We start from the raw sequence: 13,041 nt of genomic DNA, 5'->3' as shown, positions 1-13,041 counted from the left end.
AAGCTCGTGCAAAGGGAGCAGGGAGCCTTGGCCTGTCTCCATCCCCTTTGCTCCAGAGAGCTCACATCTGAGGCAGGAGTTAGGAGTTAATCCCTGACCGAAGGTCCCACACTGCCTCTTTGCCCCAGGGCTCCCTTCTCCCCCTTCCCAGAGACGGAGAAACTGAGGCACGCAGCAGGTTATGGGCTTTGCCTCCTCTTGGCACCAGCCTCTGCCCCTCCCCTCTCTGCCCTCTCCTCCTCCAGGCTGGCACAATCCTGGCACAAAGTGACCGGCCCCACGCTCCCCAGTCATCTCTGCTGGGCCTCCGAAGCATGGAGGCTTAGCCCTGGCCTTTACCAGTGTGGTGCCAAGCCCACGGGCACCGAGCAGCCTGGCAGCTCCTCTCCCCCTCCAGCGCTGACCTCCCCTTCTTTTCCCCAAATGACCCTGCAAAGGGCGACGGAGGCCAGGACAGCAGGCCGACAGACGGACGGGCAGGACACCAGACGCGTGTCCTAGCACAAGGGCAGGGAGTGGCTCAATGTCCTCACGTGGAGCCATTCCCACCAACCCCAGGGCAACGGGTCGTGCTGCCCTGAGACCCCAGGCTGGAGCAGGGCCCGGGCTGTGGTGGTGCGGGCTCCGCACTGTCCTCCCTCCAAGGGGCTCTGCTCGGCCACTGAATGAGGCCATTGCAACCCCCTGGGCTACTGCCCCTTCAAGACTCCCGCCGGCCTGCGGTCAGGATGCACACATTCATCACAGGGGAAGCTACGGTGCTCCACAATAAATCCTCCCTGGATGGCAGCCTTGGTGCTCGAGGGGAAAACAGGACTGAACCAGGAGAGATGATGTGCTTTGCACTGTCTGCATTGCCATCCCTCCCCTGCTGCCCCCAGGCTGAGCTAGAGAGGGCGAGAGTGGGGACAGGGGGAGAAAGCCCTGGGTCAGGCAAGGAGGCGGCCCTGGGGACGTGGCCCGCAGCCTGGGAAGCCACGAATGCAGCCATCCCCCGCACTGCCACGGGATGGCGGTACAGACCCGTGCTGGCCTCCAGAGCTGTCTGGGGCACAGCCCGCATGGCTGCATCTCCGCAGCAGCTTTGATCCCTTCTCCTGGGACCTGCACCCTGGGGAGCCCTCTCCTCCTCCTCCTCCTCCTCCTCCAGGAGCTCAGGGCTGGGGACAGCCCAGGGCCAGGCGCCCACACCACCAAGAGACGGTCACTGGGCGCCGTGCCCAGCTGTGCCTCAGGACTGCAAGGACACAGCAGCTTTGCTTCCAGCTCCCTGAGCTCCTTCTTTGCACGGCTAGCGTCCCTCTGCCAGCTGCCCACTCCCCCAGCCAGGAGCCTGCTCCTCGGGCCTGGAGCCTGCTCTGCCAAGGCAGATGAGAAGCGTGGCGCATGGCCACCCCCTGCTCCGCTACCCAGCGTGGCGTGCGAGCGATTCCCTGCGCCTTCGCTCCCCACCTGGGCTGGGCATCTGTTTGCTATCAGCATTCACCTGCAATCTTCGGTCGCCAGCGCCCAACCAGGGCTCACACAATGGGCGTTCCCAGGGCACACCTGGAGCAGCTGGGAGACGGATGCTGGCAGCTCCTTAGCCCATGCTGGCCTCTCCTTCCCCTCCCCAGTCAATTAATTACTTGCAAGGAGCCGGATCCTTGCAGGGTGTATCCTGGCTATCCCCAGCTCGCTCTCTCTGCTGGGGAAGGGAGCAGCATTGATGCCAGCCAGGGGCCTGTCTGGGGCAGCCCAGCCGGCGCTGCCATGTGCTCGTGGGGGTCTCGAGCCCTTCTCAGTCCGTGCCCGCGCCAGCCCTGGAAACAGAGCGACGGAGGCAGAGCTGAACACGCTGGGCCCCGCGTGCAAAATCCATTAGGAAGAGTCTGGAGAGATACAGAGCCCCTGTGAAAGGGGGAGCGGGGAGCTCTGCCCCCTTCCCCAGCCCCACAGAAACAGGGAGCGCTGTGTGCCTAGGAATTAGCGCTGCAACACTATCCCCCGGCTCCCGCCCCCCCGCGCTGCCAGCTGTTGCATTCAGCCGGGCTCCCTGTCCCGGTGCCAGCAGCCAGGCCTCAGCAGCAGCAGCTGGAGCGCAAAGAGGGGGTCGCTCTGGGTTTTGCCTGGGCACGGTGCCAAGCCCCCTGCTCCCCCCAGAGGGAAGGACAATGGGGCTGCCGCCAGTTTGGGGGAGCTCACTTCTCCCACTCCCAAACCAATGCCCCACCATGGCTTCCCCATTCCCAAGTCACCCGGGAAGTGCAAGGGACTGGGTGGGAACAGGGAGGCCTCCGTGGATGCCCTGGACCGTGGCAGTGCTGCCCGGGAGACCAGCTCAACACCCAACCCCGTTCGGGTCCCATTCCCACGTTCTCCTTTTCAGCCTCTTAGGGCTCCTGTCCCTGAGCTGCCCCCTGAAAGCACAAGGCTGAGGCTGCTTGCAAATGGGCAGTTCCTCCCCGCATCACCTGGGGCGGTTGCAGCCAAAAAAGGCTCTAAGCAACCCAGGACCTGGATGGACCTTACCTCTGATCCCCACCCGGCAGATCTGATTGCAGCCGGCTGAGCTGCCGCATCTCTGGGGTGGTTTTAATTAGTCCAGGCATCCAGCAAGAACAACGACTCTGCTAAGCCTCCCCTCCCGCCGGCCCCTGCTCAGCCAACGCAGAGACCATTGTGATCGAAACAATATCAACTGCCAGAAACAAACCCGCCTCAACATGCTGGGCCGTAAAGTAAGGAGGAATCACTTAGCGTTTCAAACAACCCCAGGACTTTGACCAGCTTTGTTCCTCCAACAGGGTTGTGCGTGGTGTGTGTGCATGTACACGGGCTGTGCGCATAGCCAAACGATTGATACACATACTGTTCGCATAAAGGCTTTGCTAAAGCACAGCCCAGAGTGGACTGACCAGCAAACCTGACCGATGCACGAACCCCTCGCACACACAGCGCTTGGCCAGATGGGCACTCCTGCCAGACGATGGGAGGGGGAGATGGCTGTACAAGGTGCGGGACAGTCCAGGACCAGGATGATGAGACTCGAACAGGAACCCCCAGGTCCAGATGCGAGACAAGCCCATGGTACAGGACAGTTAGAGACTTTCAAGATACAGATGAAATGCAATACGTAACTTGTTTTGATCACTGTATTAAAGGAGGGTTGGAAAGTATGGGAACTTCGTAGGGGAGCCTGCGTAGTGTTGTGCTAACTACTTGTCACTGGTACAAATGACTGAACTCTTCATCTGATGTACTTGTCAGGCCAAAAAGTATTAGGGTTGTGCTTGCAGACAATAACCCTGCCCGAATCTTTGTCACTGAACCAAGCCTATGGTTATTCTTTAAGACAAGATTGGTGTTGGCTGTGACTTTTGCCGGCACTGAAGTTCCTGAGACTTCAACACTAGCAACACATCGGTAGCAGCTGATGAGGATGACAGTGATGACACCCGACATCCTCCATCATGAGGATGCGTGAGACTGAGCACGGCGGGTTTCCTGGTTTTCCTGGGCAGCAAGCGCTGCTGGGAAGAGGACCTGCTGTGGGGTGGGCTTGAGGGGTGGGGGTCAATGTGTGGCCTTGGGGCTGATGGAGAGATTTCTGCTGCCCTCCCCCAGGGGCATAAGACCCAGGCCTCTTGTGATTTGCTTTTGGGGCCAGACTCATGTGTCCCACTGATTTCCACACCGCCCTGAAATCCTGGGCATCTGGAGGTGAGACCTGGTTTCACCCACAGCCAATCTTCAGTCCTCAAGGTCAGTGCAGCTGCCCCTCCAAACGCAAAGGGCTTTGAGCCCAGCCCAAGCCCACTTGGAAACCCACCTTTGCGCTGCTGGACACGACCCCCATGGCGCTGGAAAGAAAGAGGGAGCCAGTTGCTCCTCGGAAACTTCAGGGCATAAATCAGCATCAATGCAGACGTGCTCCTTTCCCCCCATCGGTGGACCGGGCCCTGCATTTCCCACCCTCCGGTGGGATTCCCACTCCCTTTGTGCCGGCGCGTGGGGGAAGGGGAACCGCTGGAAACGAATCCAGAAGCCGAGCAGCTGCCGCTGGCGCGTCACAATGTGACGGCTTTCCGGACAGATGCCAAACGTGTCTTAGGTCTTAATCTCTCTGTCAGGTCATCTACTGCCCGTCCATCAAATCCCACCCCCCACCCCCCTGCCCTGCCTCGGGGGGAGATGCAGCAAAAAGGACTGCAAACCACTGCATGGGCCCTCCTGGCCTGGCCCTTCTCCCCTAAATCAGCCCCCAGGGATTGCCTGGACAGGAGGCTTGGTTTTGCATGCACCTGCGACAACAGGCTGTGAGCTTCTTAGCTGCAGTTCGGTGCTTCCTGGAAAGGACTTTCTCTGCGGCTCTGAGTTGCACAGAGGGCTTGGGATCAGCCTGAGCACGGCTTACAAGAGCCCCACAGGCTGTGCCCGGTGACCTTGCCTGGATGAGATCACAGCCGGTGAGTAAATAACTCCCGGGCTGCAGAGCAAACACGGGACCACAGCCTGTCCTCTGCCTCTCCCTCCTCTGCCTGCCCCTGCCAGCTCCAGGAGCCAAGGGCAGAGCAGGACACGTATCCACACGCACAGCAACAGGGGCTGGGCGGGCTCTTCAGGGCTGGCCAGAAGCAGAGATGTGCCTGGGGTTGGGAAGCAGGGTGCGAGTCCGCTGGGCATGGAGCAATAGGATGGGGCAAGGACAATCCTGCCCTCCCGGTGGCCACGAATGCACGGCACTCCCAGCCTGTACCATGCTCTGCAGGGCACTGCCTAGGAAGTTCGATCAGACTCCCCCAAAGCAGCCAGGGCTTGTTTAGGAGACACCCCGGGCAGAGCCCTACAATCGCTGGGGCCGCGGGCACTGGGCACAGCAGGAATCAGGCTCCAGTGCCGCAGACCAAAATTGGTGGGTGTTTAAATCCAAGCACTGCCCTAAGGGCCTGGCTGAGAAGCAGGGCAGCGGGAAAGACATTAAAACTGTCTGTCCATCTGTGTACCACCCCCTCCCCTCCTGCTGCTCCTCATTGCCTCTAAACCCCTTCCACCTCGCAAGCATCCGTGCAGCGTCCTGGCTGCTCCTGCCTGATGTGCTGCGGCCGACCCATCCAGTCCCCGAGGCAGATTAAAGCGCATCTAACAAACCCCGGCACAGCTGGCTGCTCGGGCACCGGAGGCAAGAATTCCTTCCTGACCATTTGGCCCTGCAGCATGAGGTTGGCTCCCAGCCGAGAGCAAGCGGCAGGAGCGGGGCTCGGATGCCTCCCTGACCCCCTTCCCCAGCTGCCTCCCGCCGTGCAGAGCCAACACCCGTGCAGCAAGCGCTCCCTTCCTGGGGTCCTGCCAGCACTGGGGGCTCCCATGTGGGCGGTGGGCAAGGGAAGGATCCTCTGGGGAGGCTGCGGGGTGATCCCTGGGCTCAGCAGAGAGAGCGGGGTAGCCCCCGAGCTCTCTCAGTGCCAATTATCTCTGGCACTGCTGGTCTCCGTTGGCTTTGATTAAGTTTGCCTGGGGCTCGGGGGCTAGCTTCAGGATGCTTTTCTCCTTGTGCCAGCTCAGACTGAATATGGGCACACACACACACAGGGTCCCCAGCCCCTTCCTGCTCCCCCAGGTCTATACACAAGGCCACCCGCTTCCTGCAACAACACTACTCCAGCCCTGCTGGGAGCAGAGGCTGGGGCTGCTACGCATGTCCACACACCCACATGTCCCCCGATAACATGCAGCCCATCACACCCTGTATGGGGAGGATGAGCTCACCTTTCAGACCAGGAACCAGCACACGAGAATGCTGTCCCTAATGCCGACTGCTTCCCATAGCAGCACACGTGCTTGGAGACCTGTGCGTGTGCCCCGTGTTCTGGCAACACATTTGCCCCTATGTGTTATACAGCATGTGCATGTTGAAAGGGGAATGCCCATGGTGGCTGAGGCATGAACCGGGGCGTACAGGGTCAGAATGGGCTCACACGCATGTATGTATGAGCGTGCATGCAAATGGAGCTGTATGTGTGCCCCGTATGTGCAAGGGATGATCGGATGGGCTCAGGCAGGGCTATGCAGCGATGCATGAAAGCTGGGGGGCACGTGCTGGTACACAACTGGGCCTTTGTGCCCAGCCAGTGCATGCACCAAGACACATGCCTGACTGAGCCCACTCCCCTGCGGGGCCACCCGTCCCCCCGGCACGCACGCTGACACGCCGCGACACGTGCTAGAACAGCAGGCCCTTATTATTTCACACAAGCAGGCATGATAAATAGGTACATGTTGCACGACATGGATTTGCCGAGACGGACACGTGTCCTGAAAGGCAGCGGAAGGGATGACGTGAACAGATTGCAGGAATAAAGTCTGAAATTTCCCCGGATCCATCTTGTTAATGTTCCAGAACTCAGCGAGCGGCTTGCAGCCTTTCCCCGGGGGAAAAAAATCACCAGCTCCACAAAAAGGAGGCTACACCAAGCACGCACGGGGCTCTGTACAGGCTGGCGGGGGCGGTGGGAGAGCCTGCGAGGGATGTGGAGCAGGGGTCGGGGGCACGCGTGCTTCCGCCTGCACGGGGCTCCTCTCCTGGGCTCTCAAGGCTGGCTGCTCGCTAGACTGAGCTCCATTTATTGCATGCAGCTCTTGAAAGAGGTTTCGTGGTCCACTGACAATCCCTAAATTGCCTGCAAACCCCAAACAAATGTACCTGTAATAAAGAGCTGAGCGAGGTGGGCTGAGCCCTCTCCAGCACGGGCCTAATCGGGCCTTCGGGAAAGCAGGATAAACATATTCAGATCCCATGAATTATTGAAGCGGTTCTACTTTGTGCATTCCTGGCCTCACGAGTCAGCTGCTAATCCCCTCCAAAGTGGTGCTCCCCACCCCCGCCCCATCACTCCCTGCCTCCATGTGCTCTCATCCCACCCCACAGCCAGCCGCCCCCAAAGCGGATACTAGCGCCGTTCCTCCTTCCAGGGCCCGGGGCCTGATCCCGGCCAGGGAGGCGTGAATCTGGAGTCAGGGTAGGGAGTGCCGCTGAGATCAGGGCTGGAGCCAGCTCCATCTCCAGCATCATCCTTCCCTCCCTATTATCCCGCACCCTCCAAAGGGCTCTGGGAGCTGCTGCTGTCTCGTCCTGCTGTGCTAATTGTCAGGTAAGCTGCAGCTCTTAAAAACTGCTCGTGATGCTCCTGTTTCTGCTGCTCTCTGCTCCTCGTTCCCCCCCTCCCATACTCCATGCACTTTTCCCTTGAGGCAGCTGGCTCCTGGGGCTACAAACTCATCCATCTGGGCATCCTCGGAGGGGTCCCCAGCGGGGCTCGATGGGAGCTGGGTGTGAACGTCCCCTGAGTTCAACCACCCCCTTATCAGTGCTAGGCTGGTCCAGTGGGAGAACAACCCCTGGCCCCCTGAGCATGTCTTCTTTGGGCCAGCAGACCCCAGCCAAAAGGAAAAGAGGCTGCAAAGAGATTTTTCCAACCAGCTCTAATAAAAATATCGCTCACTGTGCCCGGTGTCCCAGCCTGGCCTTCTCTGGCCCATAGCAGTAGCCACACATCCCCTCTCCCTGTCACCCAGAGGCTCAACCTTGTCACCTCCTGTGGCCCCAAACCACACCTGAGGGTGCTGCAGGCTACCTGCTGCCAGGGGCTGGGGACCACCAGCCACCCAGGACATCCCCCTCCCCGCCCCCCCCGGCTCCCGTGATGAGGCACTAGCTGTGGCACGGGGACTTTTCATTTCCTGATCCCTGGTTCGGGTTTGCCCCAGGTCGCTGGCTATTGTCTCCGGTGCTACGTGGAATATGCGAGTGGGTCTCAGCCCAGTTTCTATGAGACGGCTGCCCACATCGCCCGCAGCAGCCACCTCGTTGTGGGCAGCTTCTGTCTGCTGCAGACTCAGAGGTTCGGTCTTTTGGCTTCCTTTACCAGTAAAATGCCCCTGGAAGGAAAGGATATACCAGCAGAACAACAGCACCAGCCCCAAGACAGACAGCATCACTGCAGCAGTCGCCACAGTACTAAAGGAAGAGCACTTGGCAGCTGCACGGCACGCTTCATGCCCATCCCTGTGAGCCCTCGACAAAGGCAAGCAAAAGTCCTTACCCCTGCACTTGAGTTGGGGCAGACGGATGCCAAAGCCAGCACTCTCCTGATGTCAGGTGCTTGCTTGGAGTCACCCAGGGGCTAATTTTCAGCACTGCCGAGCACACAGCGGCCAGGGGAGAGTCGGAGCCGTAGGGGCTCAGCTGCTCCGAGACCCAGACCTCAGCTGGCTCAGCTGCTCCCCAAAGAGCGAAGCAGCTGGAAGCCTGGGCCTGCTTTGGAGCGGGCTGGCCCCAGCGAGGGGTGGCAGGGCTAGCACGGCTCTGTGCTCCCCTGGCACCCAGCCCTGGGCTCGGGGTGGCTGCAACTGGCAACGTGCCGACAAGTGACCAAGGTCACCCTGCGGCCGCTCCAGGAAGGGGACCCAGGTGTGCTGAGGCTGCAAAGCCCTTTGTCTAGACCTGCCAGTGCAGGGAGTCCTGTCCCACCTCCCCAGTCACACTCTCCAAGGCCAGGAAACTGCCCCCATCAGCCACGCACCTCATTAACCCTGTCCTCATACGTAATAACATGGCAGCACTTGGGCTCTCTGTCGTGCTTACAGAAAGGAGAAGGCACACTTGTTCCCCAGCCCACCTGGCTGCAGGCTTGTGAGCTCCGGGGTCCCTTCTCACTCAGGGTCAGTGACTCGTCACAAGCCCCCGTGGCCCCCTGCCAGGGAACAGGCTGCAAAGGGGCTTTCTGAGACACCAGCCACTATCTCCACTCAGCTGGGGGCTGCCACTGCTAAGCTCTGCTTATCTAGGCATTTGCACCCTGCTTTGCACCATGGTAGCTAGGTGGGTTTCTCTTCAGGGTGCTGAGGGCACATGGCTTCTTCACAGATGGGGGCACAACACTGGCAATGTTAGTGCTGGTGTTCGGTCACTTCCCTCCAATAGAAGATGCATCCCAGTACAGCCACAGAGTGCAGGCACTGCAGCCCCCGGCGCCCACCGCCGCGTCCCGCTGCAGCCCCCGGCGCCCACCGCCGCGTCCCGCTGCAGCCCCCGGCGCCCACCGCCGCGTCCCGCTGCAGCCCCCGGCGCCCACCGCCGCGTCCTGCTGCAGACACCGAGACTCCAGAGCAAGCAGACGGGCCCTTGGCTACCAGCTCATTGCTGTGCAAATCCACTTCCCCTCCTCCATAAACCTATCATGAAAGAGGGTCCTTCTTTTCTCAGCCATGAGACCATCACGAGCCATGAGTCCTCCTTTTCTCAGCCGTGATGTCCTTTCCCCTCCCTGCCATTAACGCAGATGCACAAGATCACATCTTCCTTTTGGAAGTTGCCCATCACCTCTTAATGTCTTCTTTACTGCCTGCTAATCAATTGCAAGCATGATGCTTCACTTCCACCTTCCATGTTATCCCAACCTCTCCTGATGTCACACAGAAAATGAGGGTGGGAAGGGACCTCAGGAGGTCACACTTAGTCCAACTCCTGCTCCAAGCAGGACCAGCCCCAACTAGATCATCCCAGCCAAGGCTTCATCTACCCGGGTCTTGATTTCCTACCTTTGACACAACCCTGACACTGCACACCCTTGCTAGACCAATGCTCAAGATAGCACCTCCTTTCTCTATGACTCGCATGACATCTCATGACATTGCTTCCCTGCTGCCCAGACCCTCCAATGTCCCTTCGTCCCGCAGCTCTGAGGAAGCAACATATGTCCTTGTAGCCTCTCCCCCAGCTCTGGGAGGTGGCAGAGAAGCATTGAAATGAAAGGTGCACTGCTGGGATATCAGCTGAGCCTATCCCAAGACCGTGACAATGAGCAGCAGGCTCCAGCACAAGTCCTGCACATGCAAGGCTTTGCACGCAACTGCTTCACTAGGAAGCACGCCACTGTCCTCTCCCTTCCCCGCTCCCATCAGCCGTCCTCGCCTCCCGCATTTCTCACTGCACATCAGAGCCATAATGCTTCCATTAGTCGCTTTGAACCAGAAGCAGAAAGGAAAACAAGGGGAGAAGAGATCAAACCAGCTCTGCCGTATGAGGGAGAGAGCACGAGGAGATGAAACAAAACCCGAGCCAAAACCACTCCGGAAACACACAGGCATAGTGCAGGGAACAGCAGAGCACTGTCTCCACGGCTGCCGTGACCCCGGGGAGAGCCCAGGTCTGGGAGGAAAGGCTCATGCAAGCTCTGGAGGGAGTTGGCCGGTGGTTCACCAGTGGCTCAGACCTGTCCCCACACTCCCCGAGCGTCTTCCTACCTGTGACATTGACTTCCACCAGGCCCGACCGCGTGCCGATGGTGTTGGTGGCCTCGCAGATGTACGTCCCAGCCAGGCTGTGGGAGACGGGGCCTTTGAAGAAGAGCGTGTTGTTCTGGATCTCCACGTTTTCGGGCAGCGACCCGTTCAGCCTGCAGTGAGACAGAGGGGGTTGGTTCCCAGAGGTGGGGGGTTGTGGCGTGCGCCTGCGTCTCTGCGGCTTCCCAGACTTTGGTAAAGTCACAGCTCTGCCGCGCTGATCCGAGGTGGGAATTGGGACCCTGCTCCCTCGCTCCACGCAATCCCTCCTGCCCCTTCAGAGCACAAATGCCCAGGCCCGGTCACCTCCACCAGTCTCCTGCCCCGCTCTCCCCCCGACTCCGGCTTAATCCAACCTGACGAAGCCATGCACTGATTTCACCAGCCTTTGGATCCAGGCTCTCTGCCTGATCCCAAGCCTGGCACTATCGTGCACCCTACAGAGACCCTGCAGCTGGTCTGAGCAGGGCCCAGCCCCTGGAATCAGATGTCTCACTCCAGCTCTGGTAGGAGGCTTTCTGTGCCTCAGTTTCCCCGTGTGTAAAATCCGGGTGGGCCACTCCAGGTTAGCTGACGCACCAGCCCTGCAGGACAATGTGGGCCTGGGTCTTGGGTAGAAGGACCAGTGCTATGGCCAGATGGGCTGGCTCGGGACTCTGGGGACCTCTCATATAGCATTGGCTGTGCCAATGCTGGGGATACCCCTCCCTCCCTGCCTGATCTGATCCACTCTGGGAGGTGGGAAAAGGTTTAGATTTTAGGGCCTGAACACGGAGAGCTGGATGGACGCAGGGTCTGCCAACCCCCCCAGGAAAGGCCAGCAAATCCCCGGACCCCTGCTCAAGCTTCCCAGGGGAGCGGGCAGACCCAGCAGAGGAACATCCTGCCCGGACATGCGCTCTAAGTTGCCTGACCCAGTAAATGGCAGTGCCTCGTGCCTCAGTTTCCCTGACTGTTGCACAGGGGAAATACTCAGCACGTGTGGCCTGGGGAGCGGGGAGGATGGTGGGGGTCTCTGCAGAGCCAGGGCGACATGTCCCACCGCTCGCTGCGGCTCTCCTCCACATGCATGTGTGGGCGTGCGTGCCTTGTGGTGCTGTGGCTGCGCTCTTTCCCGAGCCAGGGCTGTGCTGGCAGATGGAGGAGCTGCTCCACGCGAGCTCCGGCAGATGGAGGCTTCATGCCCCAGCGGCGCCAGAAGACAACACGCAGCATCCAGCTGCACGGTGCCAGGGACCGCGGGCCTGCAGCCCTTCTCCGAGGGGCAGCTTGCTCTTCCCCGAACCGGACAATACCGCCCCCCTGCACAGGCATTGCCTTTGCTAAGTGTGGGCAGCATTTTTGGCTCCCTCCTGCCACCCCTGCTCACCGGCTCTCCCTGTTCTCAGGGGCCTTGTCGGCTTATCTCATGATGCTGCCCGGTTAATGCCCACCCAAAACACAAGACACTGCACTGAGCTAGGTTGAAGCTGCCTGCTCTTCGCCTACTGCCTGCACCACTCTGGTTGCAATGGAGGGGCCCTGGGGTTGCCCATCCCAGCCTGTTGTGCCCTTGGTGGCCTCCAAGAGGGCTCCCATCTGTAGGGCAGTGTTAGCACCCACTTCTGACCCTCTGGACAAACCCCCCATCCCTGAGCAGTGTGGTACCCCAGCTGACCCCAGCTCCACCTGAGACAGGCCATGTGAGCCATCACCCTCCTGCTTGCAAAGCCTGCTCTGCCCAAGACCTCGCATGCCCTCAGGACTGCATGCTAGCATGGCCTGTAGCTGCCCCAGAGGCAGGATGGCGGGTACTTACAGCTTCCACTGGTAGCTGGTGGCAGGGGGGTTGGCGTCGGATTTGCACGTCAGCTTCACGTCCTTGCGGTTCAAGAACCAGTTGCCGTCAAAGCCCTCGATGGTGACCTCCGGCTCATCTGTGAGGGGGGAGAGCGGAGCGGGGCAGGGCAGAGGACAGTGGTTATTCGAGGGGACCGTTGGCTTCCCGTCCCAGAGAAGAGGAGCAGCACCTGTTCTCCCCACTCTTTGAATCATAGAATCAGAAAATAAGGGTGCAAAGGCACCTCAGGAGGTCACATCTAGTCCAACCCTCTCCTCAAAGGGCCAGCCCCAAATAGATCATCCCAGCCAGGTCTTAAAAACCCCCAAGGATGGAGACTCCACCACGTCTCTGGGTCGCCTGTTCCAATGTTTTACTGCCCTCCTCATGAGGAAGTTCTTCCTAATATCTAACTTCAACTTCCCTTGCTGCAGCTTGAGCCCATTGCACCTTGGTCTGTCATCTGCCCCCGCTGAGAACAGCCCAGCTCCATCCTTTCTTGGAGTTGAAAGCTGGAACCATCCCTGCCCCTCCAGGTTGGTGGATCCAGGCCCTACAGTCTCGCGGCCCTCCCCACCCTGGTGCTCACACTGTACGTTGAGGGTGATGCTGTCGGTGAAGCGGTCCCCCCGGTAGTTGACAATGCACGTGAGCTGCTGGCGATGGGCCTCGCGGCTGGGCACGAGGCGGTACCGGCTGATCACCGTGATGGTGCCGTTGGTGTTGTGGATCTCCTGAAACTCGGCCGCTCCCTTGAGCGTGGTGTCCCAGGTCACGCTGCTGGATGGCTTCCCATTGGAGGAGGTGCAGGTGGCCACCAGGATCTTCTCCGTCATGCCGACCCGGGCAATGAGGGGCCGCGTGGTACCCTCCATCCAGTTGTTGGGCTTGGCTGCAGA

The 13,041-nt window shown here is 60.0% G+C and overlaps 1 protein-coding gene across 3 annotated transcripts in view; it reads right to left on the bottom strand.

Moving 5' to 3' along the window:
- NECTIN1 (nectin cell adhesion molecule 1) overlaps positions 1-13,041 on the bottom strand; it is a 95,915-nt gene that overhangs the window by 43,818 nt on the left and 39,056 nt on the right. For all 3 annotated transcript variants that reach the window (XM_090026715.1, XM_090026718.1, XM_090026716.1), the window contains exons 3-5: positions 12,732-13,034; positions 12,122-12,239; positions 10,285-10,436 (exon numbers count right to left, since the gene is read on the bottom strand). In XM_090026715.1, the coding sequence (XP_089882841.1) occupies positions 10,285-10,436; positions 12,122-12,239; positions 12,732-13,034 (573 nt within the window). The remainder of the gene's footprint in view (positions 1-10,284; positions 10,437-12,121; positions 12,240-12,731; positions 13,035-13,041) is intronic.

The sequence above is a fragment of the Crocodylus siamensis genome, chromosome 14 (genome assembly GCF_052110815.1).
Source record: "Crocodylus siamensis isolate JL-2025a chromosome 14, ASM5211081v1, whole genome shotgun sequence".
In the NCBI taxonomy this organism is placed as follows: Eukaryota; Metazoa; Chordata; order Crocodylia; family Crocodylidae; genus Crocodylus; species Crocodylus siamensis.
Note: the sequence above shows the minus strand (reverse complement) of the source record. Positions and strands in the feature narration are given on the sequence as shown.